Source organism: Sclerotinia sclerotiorum, genomic scaffold, assembly GCF_000146945.2.
Source record: "Sclerotinia sclerotiorum 1980 UF-70 scaffold_13 genomic scaffold, whole genome shotgun sequence".
Taxonomy (NCBI): domain Eukaryota; kingdom Fungi; phylum Ascomycota; class Leotiomycetes; order Helotiales; family Sclerotiniaceae; genus Sclerotinia; species Sclerotinia sclerotiorum.
Genome location: NW_001820823.1, coordinates 1 through 20,086, shown reverse-complemented (window position 1 = coordinate 20,086; position 20,086 = coordinate 1). Strand labels below are relative to the sequence as shown.

General features: G+C 40.7%; 8 protein-coding genes across 8 annotated transcripts; 3 read left to right on the top strand and 5 right to left on the bottom strand.

Moving 5' to 3' along the window:
• Positions 1-776: 776 nt before the first annotated feature.
• On the bottom strand, positions 777-1,640 carry SS1G_09144 (hypothetical protein; the record flags this gene model as incomplete). The annotated part of the gene is made up of 1 exon (XM_001589373.1): positions 777-1,640. One exon carries the CDS (start codon positions 1,638-1,640, stop codon positions 777-779), a length of 864 nt encoding a protein of 287 aa, XP_001589423.1.
• An 835-nt stretch (positions 1,641-2,475) lies between these two features.
• SS1G_09143 (hypothetical protein) lies at positions 2,476-4,060 on the bottom strand (the record flags this gene model as incomplete). The annotated part of the gene is made up of 9 exons (XM_001589372.1): positions 2,476-2,607; positions 2,657-2,735; positions 2,795-3,014; positions 3,071-3,279; positions 3,329-3,396; positions 3,449-3,558; positions 3,607-3,711; positions 3,769-3,903; positions 3,955-4,060. 9 exons carry the CDS (start codon positions 4,058-4,060, stop codon positions 2,476-2,478), a joined length of 1,164 nt encoding a protein of 387 aa, XP_001589422.1.
• A 1,767-nt stretch (positions 4,061-5,827) lies between these two features.
• Positions 5,828-7,138, top strand: SS1G_09142 (hypothetical protein; the record flags this gene model as incomplete). The annotated part of the gene is made up of 1 exon (XM_001589371.1): positions 5,828-7,138. The coding sequence occupies one exon, from the start codon at positions 5,828-5,830 to the stop codon at positions 7,136-7,138; it is 1,311 nt and encodes a 436-aa protein (XP_001589421.1).
• Positions 7,139-7,668: 530 nt separating this feature from the next.
• On the bottom strand, positions 7,669-10,401 carry SS1G_09141 (catalase; the record flags this gene model as incomplete). The annotated part of the gene is made up of 8 exons (XM_001589370.1): positions 7,669-7,730; positions 8,024-8,182; positions 8,231-8,644; positions 8,715-9,211; positions 9,263-9,363; positions 9,417-9,651; positions 9,708-9,877; positions 10,282-10,401. The coding sequence occupies 8 exons, from the start codon at positions 10,399-10,401 to the stop codon at positions 7,669-7,671; spliced, it is 1,758 nt and encodes a 585-aa protein (XP_001589420.1).
• Positions 10,402-12,735: 2,334 nt separating this feature from the next.
• SS1G_09140 (hypothetical protein) lies at positions 12,736-15,895 on the top strand (the record flags this gene model as incomplete). Its single annotated transcript, XM_001589369.1, has 8 exons — positions 12,736-12,852; positions 13,020-13,174; positions 13,237-13,518; positions 13,588-14,133; positions 14,193-14,444; positions 14,792-14,836; positions 15,126-15,523; positions 15,579-15,895. The coding sequence occupies 8 exons, from the start codon at positions 12,736-12,738 to the stop codon at positions 15,893-15,895; spliced, it is 2,112 nt and encodes a 703-aa protein (XP_001589419.1).
• Positions 15,896-16,175: 280 nt separating this feature from the next.
• On the bottom strand, positions 16,176-16,595 carry SS1G_09139 (predicted protein; the record flags this gene model as incomplete). Its single annotated transcript, XM_001589368.1, has 2 exons — positions 16,176-16,254; positions 16,489-16,595. The coding sequence occupies 2 exons, from the start codon at positions 16,593-16,595 to the stop codon at positions 16,176-16,178; spliced, it is 186 nt and encodes a 61-aa protein (XP_001589418.1).
• A 961-nt stretch (positions 16,596-17,556) lies between these two features.
• SS1G_09138 (predicted protein) lies at positions 17,557-17,784 on the bottom strand (the record flags this gene model as incomplete). Its single annotated transcript, XM_001589367.1, has 2 exons — positions 17,557-17,707; positions 17,750-17,784. The coding sequence occupies 2 exons, from the start codon at positions 17,782-17,784 to the stop codon at positions 17,557-17,559; spliced, it is 186 nt and encodes a 61-aa protein (XP_001589417.1).
• Positions 17,785-18,634: 850 nt separating this feature from the next.
• SS1G_09137 (hypothetical protein) lies at positions 18,635-19,810 on the top strand (the record flags this gene model as incomplete). Its single annotated transcript, XM_001589366.1, has 3 exons — positions 18,635-18,884; positions 18,945-19,043; positions 19,095-19,810. Coding segments are annotated over 3 exons (1,065 nt in total), but the record flags the coding sequence as incomplete, so codon positions are not given.
• Between the last annotated feature and the right edge of the window lie 276 nt (positions 19,811-20,086).

The following is a 20,086-nucleotide window of genomic DNA, read 5'->3' as shown; positions in this document are numbered from 1 at the left end:
TTGTGAAGTTTGGAAGGAAATGAACATTTGTTGATGGTCTTTAAGAGTATCTCAGCAACCTCATGAGGGACGAGACTCTTAAGTTGGAGGAAAACTCAGCATTAGGAATGCTCCTGCCTTTTTATGTTTCTGATGAGAGGTTGATGTGGAAGTCGTCAATTAGCGCGATGTGCGGGTGTGTTGAATTGCGTCGCACGGCGTTTATGGCACCGCAATACGCTAGTTGATTGGGATTCAGAGTCAGACTAATTGTTATCATTGGCATGAATGCCAAATTAGACCTCATTGATTGACGCCGCTTAAATCTGAAACAGATCAATGATTTAACCGCCGCCGTAGGTTGATGAGAGGTGATGTTGTTTAAAAACCCATCATACCAAATTAGAGGAAATTTTGTTTGAGCTCAAAACAATCTATACATTCCAAGGTTTTTTTTTTAAAAAATATCTTACAATCGAACTAATAATTACAAGTTCTAGATCGGTAATATCTTGCGAATCTGACAAGTCAGTCGCACAAACGATCTCCCGCGGGGATATCTTAACTAAAATAGACAAAGCTCCGTGGTAACGTTAGTAGAAATTCAAAAACAGTAGTATATCCTCACCAACTTATGACCTTCCATAAGGCAAAATTAGGGGCCGTCTTCGCTGAGATAGAGAAAAGGCAAAAAGGATGACGCCAGCACTAACATCCTTCACAAGACTTGATGCGAATGTATGTTGTGATTCAAACAGCGAAAAGAACTTGTGTAGAAAAGTATTGATGTGATCAACTCAATAATCTCCCCAGTATTTTTGCCGAACCTCCTCCATAGCCTGCGCAGTAGGTAGTGGATCCAAGAACTTATCAATCTCTTTTTTCCAAAACTCATTGTATGGATTAACGTACATCGCTGTTGTGTACTCCCAGTAGAATGGATACCAACCAGCAGTTTCCCAATCAATGATACCAACCACTTTGTCACCGTCTGCGAGAATGTTGAGACTACTTAAATCGCCATGTGTAAAGACAGGTGGAGCGAGCCAAGGGGCATCGTGCCATTCTATAAGCTCATTGACGCCCTCTGGATTCTGTGGATGGACTGGAAAATCTGATCGCAGGTACCGATGAAACTCATTAGTATTTTCGAAAGGCCCAAATCGTTCCGGACCATTGATTCTTCCATCATATAAGATTCCACCGTCAACATTAGCAATTCTTGACGATTTCGTAGTCAACTTGCGCATCTCTGCAACCATCTCTCGAATCTGAGAAAGTATCTTTGCCTTAGACTCTGGCGTCCGATGTACCCATCCACGAACCAAGGGGCTTCCGCGTATCCTTTCCATGACAATATACGTTGTTCCCTTGCGTACAAAAGAACAGTAAATCTTAGGCACCGGAATAGATGTGTTTTCTCCAATAAATTTCATGGCTGATGCTTCTGCTAAAGTCCTGAATTCGCCGTATTTAACGCAAATTCCTCTAGATATGCTGAGAATACCATGATGATGGCAGTATGGGATTCTTCTAGCAAGTTTAATTGAAGCAAGTACTAAAACCCGGCGGAAACGTGTATTATTGATTGGTTTTGATGCTGGTATCTCAATGGCAGGTTCGACTTTCTTCTCATCGGAGGTGTTGCTTTTATTGGACATGATTTCATTTAGGGGATTGAACCTTGAACAAATAATTTAATCAGCTGTTTCTCTGAAGATGGTAGGGTAGTATTCATTGCTGGTAACAGGGATGATGGTCGAGGGGAAGAAGTATAATGCGGAAGAAGTAAAACGCCGTTCAATATCTTGTGTTTTGTGTCGGTTTTGAGATGACAATGATGCTGAGGCTGAGACATGCAAGGCTACGAATATTATCCCGAGGCTGATAAGGTCAATCTTCTCGCTTACATATAAACTGGATCAAGTTGTCATCGGAGTTCAACACAAGTTGTCAGAATTACGAAATCAAAATCAGATTAGTAGTTACAATTGATTCTCTTTGCAAGAAGCCTTCTAGGAATGACTGTATTATTGAGTAGCTAATAGCTGAAATTTTTACAGCAATGCTACATACTGCCCTTTGTAGGCCGACCCCGCTTCTAAATTCATCCTTGGCCATAAGTTTGCCAGACTCAATACAAACTGCAATGTATGGGCGCTCGATAATTAATCGATAGTGGACACTGGTATCTACCTCCATGTCTAATATTCCGACTACTCGGGGGCCATCCTTCTAGGTAGTAGTTGATCGCTAGATTTCAGAAGCTAGGGGTACCAACTGAAGTTCATTTCAAGCTAAGGTTTGCACATGAAATATCTTTGAACTGACGACCTTATTGAATGTCATTTGAGCTTAGATGGTGGAGTTGATTAGTTCAGCTTGGCAGGGTCTCAACATAAGCTCATAGCAATTGAGATGCCACCCTGAAACGACATTCCCTCCTTTAATCGAATATTTGACTAGAACCCTAAACCCTACCTGAATAGCCATCACCTAAAGTGGCCCAATATCATAAAGTCTCCTTGGACTTTTCGCCAAAATCCAATCCAAATCGTCCTCATTTAAGAACGGTGCGTTCAGCATAGCTTCAACATTAGCCTCATGGTTACGTCTGAATGGCCAATCCTGCCATACATTTTAGTCACTTCTTCAATTATTCTAAAGTAGTACCTACGGTTCCAAACGTAAGCTGAGTCTTAGGAACATCATACGCCACCAATCCTAGTACTTGATGAGGAAATGTCGGTCCGGCACTAATAGCAATCAATTAGATTCACTTGCCGAATTCTTTCTGGCTGAGGTAAGGACTTACGTATCCCACCAAAATCTCGTCTGTAACGTGTGATAAATATCACTAGCATTTTCAGCACTAGATGACAGGAAACGATCGATGACCGAGGGAAACGAATCGCCGACATGAGCAACTTGATAGCGTATATTGGTGAAATTCTGTACGGTTCCAGATAGAAAGAGATCCATCACAGTTCTAGCAGTATCGAAATAAAATTCCACCTGCCGTGGGGGGTAAATTGCTATGAGAGTTCAGCTACCAAAGTCTAGGAGTTCAACGTTGATCGCAAAGACATACTAGGGTTCGCCTCGATCAAAACACCATTATAGCGTAGATAGGGAGTATGGGGGTGCACGAATATAGTATGTCTTTCATTCGTGAGACTGTTCAAAGTTTGGTAGAATGGTTGAAAGATTGAGTTTCCCAGATAAAATCCTTCGTGATTAGAAAGCAAGATGATGCCAACTGCGTTAAGCTTTGATATACTATAAGTTGCTTCCACAATGCTATATATTCTTGTCAGCGAAACCCCGAAATCAGATCACGAAGACTTACGATTCTTCGGTATATGGCAAAGGAATTGTAGCAACGAAAGAAAATTGTTTTGGATACGTTCGAACAAGCTGGCAATGTCTTGTCAGCCCCTGAACTTTTTAAAGAGCATGCGGTACTAACAGCTGCTTGCCATTCGTTAAGAAGTCGTGCTAATGCCACGGATGCCTCTCGATCCCCAGAGTAAACTGTTGAACCAGGTGTTGTTATGGATAATACCCTATGCGTGATGTCTAACATAAATATTAGATTGGGTGATTGTGCTTGACATGATGATTCACTTAAGCTTTTCATGAATTCGAATTCAGCCTCAATACTCCAGAATGGAGTTGGTTGACCAGCAATCGTTGGTACAATCTGACGATACCAATCCGGAACCGCGTGTGCTAATTTGAAATCTGTCAGTTAGAAGCTAATTGCTACTTATAGTCATCGACGCTTGCCATGAGTATCAATTCTGACGTCCAGGTGGGAAGTGTTGTTTGAGACCGTGGGAATGCTCTGGTTAGCAGAAAAAATATTATCAATAGACTTCAATGCTGATGTTGTGAAGTTAAATGCCAGTAAATCAATTCCATCTAAATGGATTAGCATTTGCAGGCTGTGTTTATCACATAAATACATCGTACCTCGTTGCGCAGCTTCAAGAATTTCTTTCGAGGACTCCGAGAATGCAAAGGCTGCAGTTATGGATATCGTTAGACATAGAAGACATGAAACCACTTTTGAAAACATAATTGCTAATCACTCATGAATTGCTCTCACAATTCGTAATGATGAATGTGAACAGGAATCAGACCTAAGGATAAATAACTAACGAGCTTACTGAACTCGCCATATCTGGAAATGATGATGTATTGCTTATGCACCATTATATTGAAAACAAGGAAATCGATCTTTGGCTGCCGCTTCTCAATTTGTCATCTTACATACGCCTATGCTTACAAACGCAGCACATATATTGTTCTGTACCCGAGTTGGAAAACGGCCGCGGTGTTTCCGTTGGCCTGAAATGGAATCAAGGCAATAGTGGTGAAAAGATGTGGCAAAGAATTCTGGATTTCTGATCCGGTGTATTTACTATCTTAGCTTGATGATTTGGAAGATTGCCTGGAATTCATGGATGTAAAGTTTACCAGAGTGTGGAAATGAAATATTTCTTCACAAGGCCCTAAACATAAGAAAGAAGTTTAAATGATGGTATGCATTTAACTTATTGCAAGAACAAGCTGGTTGGGACAGATGCATGGAAACGAGGCCACCCAAGCGCGACCTTCACCACAAAAAGCACTTGGCACAGGTGAATATCACTGAACGGATTCTCGCAAACAGCACACCATGTCCCGCACCTCTGTATTTCTGTCATTGTGTGAAAAAGACCCGTCAGTAACAAGGGCTCACCATAGGAAGTCGAAAATTCATGATTTAAGATAATCGATGGTTTATGCCGCGTGGCTAGCGGGATAAGCAATGATACTTTGCGTGAGCTTACTGAAATATTGAATCCAGGGACGAGGGAGTTCCAACACAGGAGAGGAGCATAGGATTGAAAGTCTGCAGTTTAATTGGCGCAAATGTGTCGATCCACAAGCATTTTTAACCTTAAAGAGCCTCCACGACAGCGCCCGAATTGGACAATATGTATGCTGCATCCGAGGAAGTCCATGGTTCCATTTCTCTAAGGCATTGTGCATCCTACATTCTTGGATCCTGTATCGCCATGACGGCAGATGCCACAAATCTTCAAGTACGGTGTATAAATCTAGGGAAAAAGTGCCAATGCCAAAGACGACGAATTTAAAGAGACGGATAAGGGTTTGATGTAGATTGATATCTAGAAGTTCCCTAAAGTCTTAAAGAATGGGGCTAAAAAGGCCGGAAGAACGGAAAAACAATGCCCCGCTCCGGTATGTTCAACTCTGTAAATGTTACAAGCCGACAACACCAACCAAAACTATTCTGTTTACACCAAACAATCACAACTTTCAAGAGATATCTTATATTGTTTATGTTTATGTGTTTTGTATTACAAAACGATTCACATCTCCGACGTCTACAATCAAATATTGAAGTATATGCATCCACATTCATCATAACATCTTACTGTGGCGTCATTCAAACAATCAACAGATGATCAACTATCACGAAAAACGCTGAAGAGAAGCCTCCCAAGCCCCAAGAATCACAAGTTTGATGATTTAAGTTCTCGTTACCGCTATCTCTGAAACCTAATGAATGTGCCTTTTTTTTACTGTCACTTATTGCCATTGCAAGGCGCAGATACGATGAGGCTGTGCTGAATATGCAGCTAAAAGATAGCTGACTGCTCAGTGAAGTGGGTGTGCCCTGACCTGAAATACACAACGGGTTCGGAGATCATCAATTTTACATCATTCTCACAATTCTTCGGACCTTCCACGCATTGAAAAGCTTCGATTTCCTTCTATACATTATCTTCTGGATTGAGGACGCACAAAAGAAGGCCGTATCGCTACTCCAAAAATGGCAACCCAACATATCATAGCCTCAGCCGCTCAAAACACACATCTCCTCTCCATACTTTCAGAAACTGATCATGCACCTTCGGAATATGCACAAATCACTCAATATCAATTATCTATTGAGAGAATTGTCTTGGAACAAGAGAAACGGGTCAAGACTTTGGTGGCAGCAAGTGCAAAGGAACATCAGGAGCATGAAGAATATAAAGACTCCACTGTCAAACGTTTAGCCTATAAAATAAGTGGCAGAAAACAAAAGTTTATTGAAAAGGAAGAGAAAGAACATCGAGAATGGTTAAATGCTATTCAAAATGAATTGGAAGCCAAGCGTCACTTGAGCCATTTAAAAGACACGCTACAAGAAGCTAAATCAAAAGCTTCGTTGTTGAAGCCTCTGGTTGAAAAAAATAACGCTGCACAAGCTGAGCTCGATACTCTTTATAATTCCATATTTTCAGGGCCATCCCCTGATTTTCCAACTGAAGATACGATGGAGCACCTTCTTTCTCTAGCCAAAGATTCATTCGATGAGGGGCAGCTGCGACTTAGTATTGAGTCCAATGTCTCATCAATCTTGCAAAATGCTTCAACGATCATGCGCCAATGTATTGCAGCTCTGGATAATGCTCTTAAATCCTCGACTATGGATGCATGGGGAGTAGGTGGAGGATTTGCCGACATGACGGAACAATCTTCACTTGCACAAGCCCAATCCCTTTCTTCTCAAGTAGAGATGTTGATTTCTCAAGCGCGACAAATGCAACCAGCAGTTCAACCTTTGGGCCCGATGAACATTGCACAAGGGAGTCTAATGTCTGATTTTATCTTTGATAATATCCTCTCTGATCTCAAATTTCATGAAAAGATTGAGGAGTCGAGGCGGCAGTTGATAGCAGCACGATCTCGATTGATTCAAGAAACAAAACATAGCAACGAGCGTTTGATGAGTTTTGGTGTGGAAGTCGGGGAGAGGAAGAAAGTTTTGGAAATGAAACGAAAAGAATTACAGGATGAAAGAGCAGTGGTGTTTGAGAGAGTGATTGCTCGTGGAGGCATTGCGTATAATCCCCAGGAACCGCGAAGCAATGTCCAAGTAGAACATGATCAATCAGGTCAGCAGTCACCGGCACTGCAATGGGATAGTCAGCAACACATACATTATTCGTTGTTTGGAGGAGGCTATAAGGAACAGTCTAATGAATTTGAACCGTACCATATTCCACCAGCAGGAACTTATGAATCTCTTCCCGTCGATTCAAATTATCATCAGCAGGATCTATCAATGCCCGCTCCTTCATGGTACACATCTTGATAGATGTGGGTATTGTTTGAGAACAGCAATGCTTTCGTAGTGGGTGATTACTAGTTGAGGCGTTCGGAATTTTGTGGGAATATACCAGGAGTTAGCGGAGGTGCATGTGGTTACGGGCAACCAAATAATAAGAGAATATCATTTTCAAACCTTTGTGTGATGTTTTGTTATTATGCTTCCTTAAAACCTGTTGAGTAGCATTAATTTGTTTTTTGACCAGGAGCCTTTACGATTTAGAGATCAAGGTTTCTTGTTCACGTTGATTTCTCCGCGATCCTAATGCCGTTGAGCTGGCTACTTGAAAGAAAGTGCAGGATGCCTAAATTTGGATACAAGCTCCTTGGTCTTCATTCGGCTTAACCTTTGGTACCTTGCCAAATCAACTGTTATTGTTTCGAAACACGACAAGAAACTATGAGGTCATATGATTTAAATTCCCGTTCCGGTCTCACGCTAATCCCAATTCTTGATGTGTTGGTGGTACCATTTGATTACTTATACTTCTATATGAATCTTTTAGCCTGCCAGGTCTATTCACCAGCATGACAGGGTCGTGGGCAGTCATTGGCAGCAAAGCCTCTAGATCTTGTCTCTGTTGCTCAGAAGCTAGCTGCTTCAATAAAATAATATTGATCATTCCTTGGTTTCATTGGCTATTAATCATATACAAGGCGCCATGCAAAGACAAAATGTATTAAAGCTATCCCTTTCTCCTTCCTCTATCTCTTCTCTTTCATGTGATTGAGGAAAGTACATCCCACCATTTATTACTACATAAACCGTTGAACTCAGAAAAAGTACTCCACTCGTTTCAATCTCCAGCATACCACTACAAATACAAAAGTACCCACACCTTTTAGTTCCAATTCTTATGAGCGAACATACCGCTGTTATGGCTATTACCATTTGGTATTCCATTTTGCTTGGTGATTTTGACATTTTCCATACCATTGGTCATAGTACCTGTCTCATTTTGCTTGATCGTAGCCTCAGTTGAAGTTTGAATACGCTTTCCAAGATCTGCATTGACCTTGCCGAACATTGCTAATTAAATGTTAGTACACGGAGTTAAGTCTAGACTTGATTACATACCATAAACTGCTTGCCTAATCTGAATTCCCTTATCTCCGGTAACAGCGCTTAAATGACCCGCAACATTACTAATGAAGTTATCTTGTTGACCTGGCTCGCTAGCCAATGTTTTCTCCCAAAATATTCTTGGCTGCAGGTAGTCTGCATCAACAACTTGACTCTCAAAGTTGACAACAGTCCCTTGAAATTGTTCCTCATCAGGTTGTGCATATTGTGCCGCCACTCCAACATTATAGAAAGATGATGGAAAGTAATTTTCAGTACCACCAAGGTTTCCATTGATAACAGCAGCTCCATCCCGAATGACGGGATTGAATGGTTTATTGTGTGGAGCATTAACAGGCAATTGAATGAAATTAGCTCCAAGGCGATATCTTTGCGTATCTGCGTAGGCAAGAGCACGGGTTTGAATGACTAATAAATTTGTTAAAATCATAACGAACAGGTCAAGATAGTTCTTGTTGATTGTAAAAGAATAACTTACTTGGGTCAGGAGTTAAAGCCCAACCAGGAACGAGATTTGTCGGACTGAAAGCACTTTGCTCTTGTTCGGCGAAGAAATTGTCCACGTTTCTATTTAATGTAATTTTACCGAATTTGCGAAGAGGGAATTCTGAGAATGGGAATGTTTTAGTAGCGTCGAAGATATTGATGTGATAATGCTCAGCCTTAAGGGGGTCAATAATCTGAGCATAAACATCCCAAGATGGATACTTTCTATTTTCGATATCTTCATAAAGGCGACGAGTTTGAAAGTCTGGGTCTACACCAGCCTTTTGATTTGCCTCATCCTGCGTGAAGTTTTTCACTCCTTGGTTAGTTTTGAGGTGAATCTTGACATATGTGAAAGAACCATCTGATTTGGTGAACTTGTACGTGTTGATACTGAAAATGTTGGCATGCTGGAAATCAACTGGTGTAGCACGATCACTGAATAAAAACATGAGGAAGTGAATTCCCTCTTGGTTATGAGTGAAGTAGCTATAAAAGTCAGAAGTCTGTCAAAAGTACAATAAGGAATCGAAAACATACTCCCAAAATGCCTTGTGGTCAGGTAGTCCACTTCGTGGGTTCTTTTTAGTTGCATGGGTGAAGGATGGGAATTTGGCTCCATCTCGAATTGGAAAGACAGGCTATGACATGAGCTTTTTAAATGTTTTCAAATAGAAACTCGAGATTGACTTACAGTGCTAAGGAATAACCAATCTAAATTACCCTCCTCAGTGAACATCTTGAAGGCAAATCCACGAGTGTCTCGAACAGTTTCGGCTGATTCTGCTCGACCAGCTACAGTAGAGAATCGACAGAATAGTTCGGTCTTCTTTCCAACCTTGTTAAGAAAAGCCGCGGAAGTGACATCTGAGATATCATCTGTGACCTCAAAGTATCCATAAGCGCTAGTGCCTCTGGCGTGGACAACACTAGATATGGTTTATCAGCCAATATAATGTCGTTAAAATAATGAGTTCTAGCTTACCGCTCCGGGATTCTCTCATGAGTGATATGTTGAATTAATTCCAAGAGATTAATATCTTGAAGTAGAAGAGTGGCTCTAAGTTGATTACCAATTCTCTGAGTGGATGCTGGCTTCAAAACGGGAGCACCATTCATCGTGGTGATGGCCGGTTCCCGCATAACGCCGTTGCTCTATAAAGGTTATCAGTTGATTATTCTCGAGGATGGAACTATTTTATTTCGTACTTGAGCCATGTTGTTTGATTTCGTTTGACTAAAGTTGTGCTTGATGTATTATTATATTATTATGGGGACAGGAAGGGTTGAATTCGAGGTTTAATGTAGTAATTGAGACTCTTTGTGGGAATCAAGTTGACTTTATAGATAATAATACATCAGAACCCAAATTTCCACTCTCGTCGTAATCACTCAGCAGTCATGTCATCTTTTCACGACACCGAGGCATAAGAGGCTTGCGTAAAAGCTGAAAGGAATAATTTCTAGCAGGGACCTCACACTTCCCAACCGTGAAGGCAGAATATACACCGCCACTGAAAACATGCTAGATAGGGTAGTATTCATTCCTATAAGCTTACAGGCGAGCTGACTCGTGATTTCGTATCTTTTCCAATATTACGGTAAAGCTTAGCAGCCTTACCGATATTATTTCCGTTTGAAACGGTAAGCTTACATTCATTGGGCGTGGGGGACGGCATAGATTAGCGAGAATAAGCCTCTGCAAGGAACAATTCTTCTATATAGGTTAGCTCTTTCGGAAACTTTTCAAATCCATCCTAAGGCGATTATGTTGAAGATCAAGTGTTAAGTTATTGTGAACTTCGTTTATAGGATTGGCTGCGCAGTTGCCTAAAATCTCACGATAATTGACATTGGATAGTTAAGCCTTCCTGGTAGTGGTATGGCCTCAATCAGAATTACGATATCATGATACGACCTAACGATGATGTTTGGAGGATTTGCTGATAAATGCGAGGTTAATAAGTGGGATGAAAAAAGCTGGTATGTGACGGCACAGTCAGCCTTTATTTAAAGATATACTAAGATACCACGTGTGAACTTCATTTACATTTGTTCCTCCACTTGCTTTCGACATTAATGATAAGTTATTGGTTGAATTTCGATCTTTTTCCTTCGCTTCGAGCCTGCCTAAAATGCATGAGAAAGGGGCTGTTGGAAAACGAAAAATACATTCCCAAATTGTTTACAACTGAAGGCTTCCGACCCGAGTGAGATCTAAATTACCTTGATAATGACTCACTTGGTTAGAAATCAATCATGAATTAATCCTGATAGAATATTGATTATCGGAAAAGAAGGGCCATATCAAGTATACTTAGCTCATTGCGCGGTTCGGTGAAACATTCTTACCAATTGACATGTTTCTTACTATCACTTGACTTGGAGAAGTTCGCAAATCCATCATCAATATGTAAGATTCCTTTACAATCTGACATGATTAAAATCTTATTGTCCTCTGATTCATCTTGTGACTCTACTATGAAATATCCTTCCGTTTTGGACACTTTCATCCCGTCTTACTTCAACCACATTACATATCTATGGCCATATGATACAGCTCTCTACATTCTTCAAGAAATCTATTCTGGAGATCTTTGACCGAGCATAGTCGACCGTGTGTGGAAACAGTTGGGGAACTATTTTATTCGATTCCTGGTGAGACTACTACCTAATTCTTTCCAAGCACACCACATCTCGGTCAAATTACCAAACTGTCTAAGTTTCTGGCAAAGGTGGTCTAAAGATGGTTATTCATACTGTAGCTATGCGTCTAGCTTTTTGAAGTAGTCTGAGGTGATATCGTCACCTCAAGTTTATCACTCAAAGGATGTGACATGGTGAAATACTCGTGCGGTTAGGAAGTATGCAACTTTGAGCGTTATGCACGTTCGAGAATATGGTAAAATCCAAGAGGGATATCCTGGTTTCTCCACTGCTTGAGTTCCACACTTTCTGGAAGCACGAGTAGGAAGAGCGACACAAAGGCATTAGTTGGTGGGGCGATGAACAGGTAGTTAACGTTGGCTCTTCACCAAGTACCAATACATGGTGGATTCAAAGGCCCTTCAACAACAGAAGTGGTACTAGACGCCGTTGAAATAGACTGGCAGGCTGACTCTGCGCTAGTGCGAAGAATTTTGGGTCAAACATCTAAATTTTAAACTACACATTGAATTTCCAACCTCAATTTAATTGATCAATAACCTCCCATATTATCCTCCCATCTTCTCAAAAATGTTCAAGTGACTGACCATCGAGGATGAATCGATCCACTTTTCTTACCACGATTTTCCGCCTTCAAGTGAAAAGCAGTTGATTAAATTACAACCTTTACCTTTTGCTTGCCTGTAGAAGTCGGATTGGATTAAGCTTGGATAAGTGCTGGCACTGTTTGCTTTTGAAAAACACGAAAGTGCGAGAAATTAGCTTTTTCTCTCTGCCTTCTAGTAGGAAAATTGGTCATAGAATAACCCCTCAAAAGCTTGGTATGAAATCGAATGATTGGCTACTAGACGAACTTTCTATTTGAGTTTAGATTGCTCAACCAACCATGGTGTGAAAGGCTGTCACTGGCCTCCGAAACGAGACTTTTAGCATGATCCCTGTTTACTTCGGACACGAAGAATGTCCGCTTGGTTTGATCTTAGCGACATCTGATAAGATATTAGAAAAGCTTATTTGTGATGCCGTTTTATCTGATTGAAGATCTAGCTTGCATCTCATACTTCAAATATTTTCATTTGCGCAGTTTTTGAAAGAATTCTGACCGAGTAATATTAGAATATGACTGATGGATGAAAAACTCCTAATCCTAGTTACAAGTACCGAATCTAGAATGAGCACTTCTAGGATACCTCCTTGACTAGCACATCTACAGTTGTACTTCAGAGAACATCTCCGAAGGCCTATGGATATTACTTCTTCTATAACTGAATGTGGTTGCCATCTCAAATTCTTCCTTGCCTTCTGTTTCATTTCCACTTTTGTCGTACCCTCATCCGAAATCAATTATGAACGAAACTGAACCGAAGAACAGTTCTGCAGCAAAAGCTGCCAAAGCCGCCGCGAAGATTCTACGGTGGAAGAGGAATCGCAACTCCGTTAAGTACTTCGCTGCTGCCATGGCCGTAATTATGGCAATTTTAATTCTATCTAAATGGATTCGATTTTTTTATATTCGTTATACACCAAGGAACAAACCTAAGCCTATTAGACTTTTACTTACCATTACAAGGTCTGTTTTACCAGTTGACGGATATCAAAGACCATTTTCTAATATATATCTCGTTGATAGGGCATCAGAGAAAGTTCTTTACAAAAGATTTGGGGGTTTACATCCATTGGACACTTCATCATCTTCCTCGTATATACTGCAACAATATTTGCCGTTACCTTTAAAGATGTAGGGGGCTGGCCGGAATACAATAATTTTGCAAAGCGACTCGGTTGGTAAGTACGACATCACATAGTCTCCTAGTCTTGGGTATACGTAGTAGCTAATTCACATAAAGGGTTGCTACAGCTCATATTACATTTATTACCTTCTTAGCACTTAAGAATACGCCCCTCGCATTTTTGACCAATTACTCTTACGAAAGTCTCAAAGTCTTTCACAAGCTCGCAGGATATGGTACCATTCTTTGGTCTACGCTTCACGCCATTTTCTATGTTGTCGCTGAAGCACAGTCCAATTCTTACGATACATTACTTGAAAAGGACCAAATTTTCGGTATAGTTGCTGGAATTGCTATGCTAATAATTCTCATTACTTCTCTTTTCATTTACAAGATGCAGTACGAAATCTGGTATATCGTTCATGTTGTGATGTATTTACTCACACTCATCACGGTCGCCATGCATAGACCAAAGATTTCTGACCGTACTGTATACATGATATTTGTTGCATCGGGTGTATGGTTCTTTGATCGGTTGCTACGTTTTAGTTACCTCAGTTACTTTTTCTTCGGAAATTTTGTCACTCTTACCCCATTACCAAATAGGGGTACTCAAGTTTTGGTGCATAGATCATCCAAGTTCATCAAATCAGGAACTCACGCTTTCTTGTGGATTCCAGCTATTCGTGCAATCGAGACTCACCCTTTTACTGTTGCTTCGGTTGATGATGTTAAGGGGACTACTTTCGTTGTAGCTGCTTGTGATGGGTTTACAAGTGACCTTCATAGTTTGGCAATAAAGAATCCTGGTGTAAAACTTCGCGCCTCGATTGATGGTCCTTATGGATCAGTGGTAGATTTTTCACGCTATGATGGAGTTATTTTTATAGCTGGTGGCTCAGGTGGTGCCTTTACATTTGGCACTGCTATTGAAACTGTGCATAAACTTGCGAAGAACACAACGACTTTGGATACTATTATTGAGTTCATATGGGTCGTTCGAGAAGAAGATATGTTTGATCTCATCATCTCCACCGGATTGTCACTTACTGATCTTGATTAGACACCATCAGTTGGTTCAATAATGAATTGCAAGAGCTGAATTCTTCACCAAATGTCACCGTGCGGCTTTTCTGCACAGAAGATGCTACAAATAATATTCTAAGTGAATCAAATAGAACTTTAAGCAATATTAATCTTTCTGAGAAAGATATTATATCAATCAAAGTTTCTCCAGTATCTGTCGATGGTAATGATGAGCTTAAGCCACAAGAAGTTGGAGACTTGGAAAAGATTATCACCATAAGAGAAACTAATTCTATTGGGTTTATTGAGACCAGAAAGAGCATCAGATTGAATTGATTTATTCTCTAGCTAAGCAGTTAAGCTGCGAGTATATATTCAAAAATGAAGGAATAAGGTTAGGTATTCAGCCTTCGGAATTAAAGTGCTTTGAAATCAAAATATTGAAAGCAAACAAACAGTATACCAAAAAGGAAAGAATGAATTAAAAGTTGAGTTTTGTTTGCTCCTTATATGCATATGTACTATATATGCATATGCTGCCAAGATCCCAGGAGGTCAACACCTATCCCCCGCCCCCTCCCCCCTCTTCGGTAAGCTGGCAAAAACTACTTTTATCTCTCCTACTAATATTTGACATTAGAATTAGGCTTTTCAAGACACACACCATTTACTTCAAATCCTCTCTGCAAACGTACGTCCACAATCTTCACGTTCGTCAACGAATGCACGTCGCTAACTAGACTTTTGAAAAGGTAATGGCTCCCAATAAGGATTCGGTTACGGTGTGGTACGCAGGAGGTGATAAAGTGCCAAAAAATACAGTGTTGTTCTCTGGGCATAAACCTGGCGACCCATAGAACTACTTGAGCAACTTCTATATGGAGCAGTTTAAAGATGATCAGGGGATTACTTACACCTGTGCAGAGGCGTGAGTAGCTTCTATGTACCTTTTTTTGCTTCTATGCTAACATCATTAATAGATACTTTCAGGCTGTAAAAGCATGGGTTGTCAAGGACAGGTCAAAGTTTATGCAGATTGCCCATACTAGGAGCGGTCTAGAAGCCAAGAAGTTGGGTAACGCCATCAAAGATTTGCCCGTTGCCAGATGGGACCAGATCTCTAGACATGTCATGGCTGACGCACTCTATTTCAAGTTTAACCATAATGCGGATATTAGAAATGAGCTCATATCTACTGGCAGTAAAGTTTTGATAGAAGCTAGAGATGATCGAGTTTGGGCATCGGGTATAAAGACTGTCAAAGCTACCGCCAAGACACCTATATCAGAATGGCAAGGTCAGAACAAGTTGGGTGAAGAATTGATGAGACTGAGACACTTTTTCAGAGGATTGGATCAAGCTAAGGCCGGTGGAAATGGTAAGTCCTTTTTGTACTTTAACAATGGATTTTAAACGCTCACTGGTTTCAATAGTTCAAATTTCATCTGGTGCAACTACCACTGATGGAGTGGGAAATGTTACAAGACTTCCAGATCCACCCATCGTCGAGGGGGAAATGAAGGAACCTAATGAATCTGGCGGGGATGGTGACGATGAGATGATTGAACCCAAAGAGTTGGAGAAAGATGGTGAGCAAGATACATCATCAAAGTTGGAACCATCAGATGCACCCGAAGATGTTATCATGGAAGATTCAAATAAAGCTGCAATCGATCCTGCATCAGTTCCCAAAAAACGACAAGAAGCGAAAGTCCGAAGGAGAATCAGAAGAGGCAAGAAAGAAGATTAAGGTTACCCCGACAAGTAAAACCATTGGTCTTGTGATGCTGATAAACATCTGTTGACCTCCTGGGATCTTGGCAGCATATGCATATATAGTACATATGCATATAAGGAGCAAACAAAACTCAACTTTTAATTCATTCTTTCCTTTTTGGTATACTGTTTGTTTGCTTTCAATATTTTGATTTCAAAGCACTTTAATTCCGAAGGCTGAATACCTAACCTTATTCCTTCATTTTTTGAATATATACTCGCAGCTTAACTGCTTAGCTAGAGAATAAATCAATTCAATCTGATACTCTTTCTAGTCTCAAGAAACCCAACAACATCGCTCTGTTGGTCTTTAAGAATTGAACATCCGTGATCCTGGAAACCTAATAAGTTTGAATGAAAGGTTTCTACTTGACTTTACAAAATTCAGGCTTCAGTTTGAACACTAGAAATGAGAATCAATTATTTTTGAAATGCAAAAGTGATCATAACTCCGCCTTCACTCGAAGATCGTTACCCTTTGTTAAATCAATCCATATCATATCCACCTCTCGTGCGATATAAGTCAATCGCTTCCTGTATACATTTTTATGATTCAAGTAAACGTACTCTAAGTAATCTTCATCATTCATTTCCGTCTTATACAAGCACCAACTCTTTGGGCATTTTCCTCTTGCTTCGGCCTCTAATATCCCTCCATCATGCAAAGTCTCCATCACTTCCATCTCAAAACCATTCTGAAAACGCGAAATCATCCTCCCCTCGTATCCATATATGTTTCCAATGACCCAACTATTTACCTCTAAAACAAGTTCAAATCACAGCAATTTTGTTTTGTTTGTGAGAAGATATGAAGACCGAGTTCCCAGGATGTCAGAGGATGAACTTGACAATCGATTCATGAGATCTGAGTCTAACAATGTCTATGAACATATCCCCTCTCAACTCTCGAAGGGGATTAATGAGCTTGAAATGATTTTCGCAATCAATGTAAATATAGGACTTTCTATTAATTCCATTAACATTAGTAGAATTATATGAGCTGGAGAATCACCCAGTCCAATGAATTCCCCATCTTCTTCATGAGGATGACATTATGCAAAGCCAACTACAAGATATAAGTTGGGTCCCCAACAATAAAGCATGAACTTGCTTTAACCAATTTATTCAAAGAGCAAATTTTGATCATATTCTCTAACCAGAACATGAAGAATCGATTTTTTTACGGGTCAGAAAACATGCTCACGATTGACTGCGTTAGGCTTTCTCATTGTCCAAGCTAGGGACATACAAAGAGGCTTTCCGATTATCTAAGGTGTGGCTAGAAGGATTTGGTCTCATCAAAGTTTGACGTAGAGGAGCATAGTAAGAAGAAGGGATCCAGGAGTTAATTCCTTTGACTGGAGTCTGGTTTATTCGATACCTTTCTTTTCGGTGCTGGTGATCCTTGAATGATGATTAGCTATCATTAAGCTCCCCTTTTTCTTCCCATCTCCTTCAACATATCAAAGTCCATAAGTATAGTGGATTGATAAAATCTTATGTGCTGTGTTATTTCTTCCCAATTCAACAATTCTCTCATGGGAAGTCATCATGGCGTTACTGATATCATTGATGGTTGCCTTAAATGTAGGAACCAAGCCCAAGTATTTCAAACACCCTTCAAAAATGCTCAGATCAATCTGGTTTGAAAAATTGCTGCACGTTGTCTGAGTTCCTGAAGATTCGACATCGGTCATAGATTCGAGAGTTTATCACAAGGTCTCTCACGCTGATATGTATTAACAATACAGGATATCCTTTGCCTCTTGTTCCTTGACTCTTATCGCTTCATCCTTGAGAATATTTAATTCACTCAAGATTTCCTCACTCATCTGCCCTCTCTCGAATGCTAGTTCTGTACATGGTGGATGATGATTGCCCCACTTAAAATCCTCTGAACACCGATACCAGATTCATCATTCTTCATCCTCCTGTTCTAAACCACTCCAAGTCACTCCAAGATGGTTGTCTTAATTACTCTGACCAATCTAATGCGGAAGAGAATTTTAAATCATTCGGTACGACTATCTGTAGATGTCATCTTCTCCTTTTCCTTCTTCTGTCTCTTTTCTTTTCTTCCCGACCTCGAAATTCGGCCGGTTCATGTTGCGTCTTTCTCTTGAGGTTAAAGACTGGACGGAATTTACCAATTCTTCGATTGACCTTTGGTGTCTAAGTTGAATTTGTTGCTTGAGACGGTGTGATTGTTTGAGATGATGTGATCGTGTCATCCACTTTTGTGTCCCTTTCTGATTTCATTCTTTGTGATTGATATGTTACTTCGGGCGACGTCCAAGAAGAATAAACAGCGATTTTATCAGCGGAATCTAATGGCTTAGTCTGTTTTGTTTTATTGCGTGCTTTTAAAGGGGAATCTGGCAGCATCCACCTGCTGATAAACCAGTGATAAGACAACACAAACGATCAACAGAAGAATGTCACGATTGCTTGAATAATAGTTAATCTCATCACCACAACTTCAGGCTGTGAATCACTTGCCCTGGATGTTAGCCCTTTCTTTTCATATTTGAATGATTCGCCAAGCATCGCCGTCGGTGGATTGACTTCCGTTGCCAAGCACGTTCACAAGAAAGTAAGATTACCTTCAGGCCCTGGAGCTCAATATTTTGAGTTGAAGCACAACAAACGCATCGGTAACAGTATCGAATATATCCCAACAACTCCTCAACAATTTGACTCTCGCACCCTCAAAATGTCTTCATCCTGTTGTAAGGGCAAATCAGGTAAATTGGCAGGGTCGTGTGCGTTAACAGGGTCGCAGCTCGTTGAACTCTCTCCTACAAGATCAAAGCCAGAGATTGACGACGACAGTTGTTGCAATGTTAATGAAGTTGGATCTCTAAAGCAAGCTCAACTTTCAACACTGGTGGCGCATTCAGAGACAGTCAGTCCTTGCGTTGTATGCGATGGCTTTTCTAGCCTCGGGCAGTCTTGCTGTAATGGTGAGTTTCTTCACGCCAACGTCAACTGCAACATTTTTATAACAATACTAATTTTCAAAGAATCCTGCATCATTCGTATTGCCGATCGCGAGTGCAATGAATCATGTGGTTCTCGTGGTGACTTTCCGAGCACTTCAACTGCTGACGAGAAGGCATATGGTAAGCCTCAAATCCCCGCTCTTCATTGTATTGTTAGCTAACAAAGCATAGATAAGGGAGATGATTGTTGTGCAAAATCTAAGCAATCTACAAAAAACAAGAAAGGACCATGCCAGAGCCACATGCAGTCAGCGAAGAGCCGATTTCAACCTACTCTCGATGCTCTCGAATGCATTTGTCGTACGCTTTTTGCCTTGAACCTCGAATCATGCTGTTCGAAGATAGATAATACGTCATGCATGTCTCTTCGATCTAGTGCCAACACTATTAGCCATCGTCAATCATCTGAAACACCTTCAAAGTGTGGCAAAGGTGATGGCTACTGTTGCGTGGCCGTTTCTGATCTACACAAAAAACAACCAGAACAAGAATGCAAGAAAGGTCGTCCTTCCACTGGCGCTAGTTGTGATAAATTGGTGATATCAAGGCTGTCTACTTCATGTGAGAAGAAATGTTGCAGCGAAGCATTGGTTTCGGCGACAGCTGGGGTAACATCTAACAATTGCCGCTCTGATGATTCAGACTCGATAGAGAGTAGAATTTTACAGGCACCAACTCCTGATGTCCACATGGATTTGGAGAAAGGTTATTTGAGTAGGGAGCGTGTAGTCCTAAGCATCCAGGGAATGACCTGCACTGGTTGCGAGACAAAGCTTGAACGTACGCTCGCTAACATTCCTGGTGTCTCTGAGATCAAAACCAGCCTGGTTTTATCACGAGCAGAATTTTATTTCAGCTCGGCTCAGATGTCTGTTAACGAAGCAGTGGTACGGCTCCAAAAAGAAACAGGCTTTGAATGCCGGAAATTTACCCAGGAAGGCCATGAGCTAGAAATTTTGTCACCAAGCCTCTCGGAGAATAAGCTTGGCAAATCACCACCTGGCGTGTTAAGCATTAACCGTACTACTGATGGGACATCCATAATCGTTTACGACCCTCGAATCATTGGAGCTCGAGATATCGTTGAAAAGTCGTTTGATAAGGAACTCAAATTAGCCCCCAATCGTCCAGATCCATCCATCTCGGCGGGCAACAAGCATGTT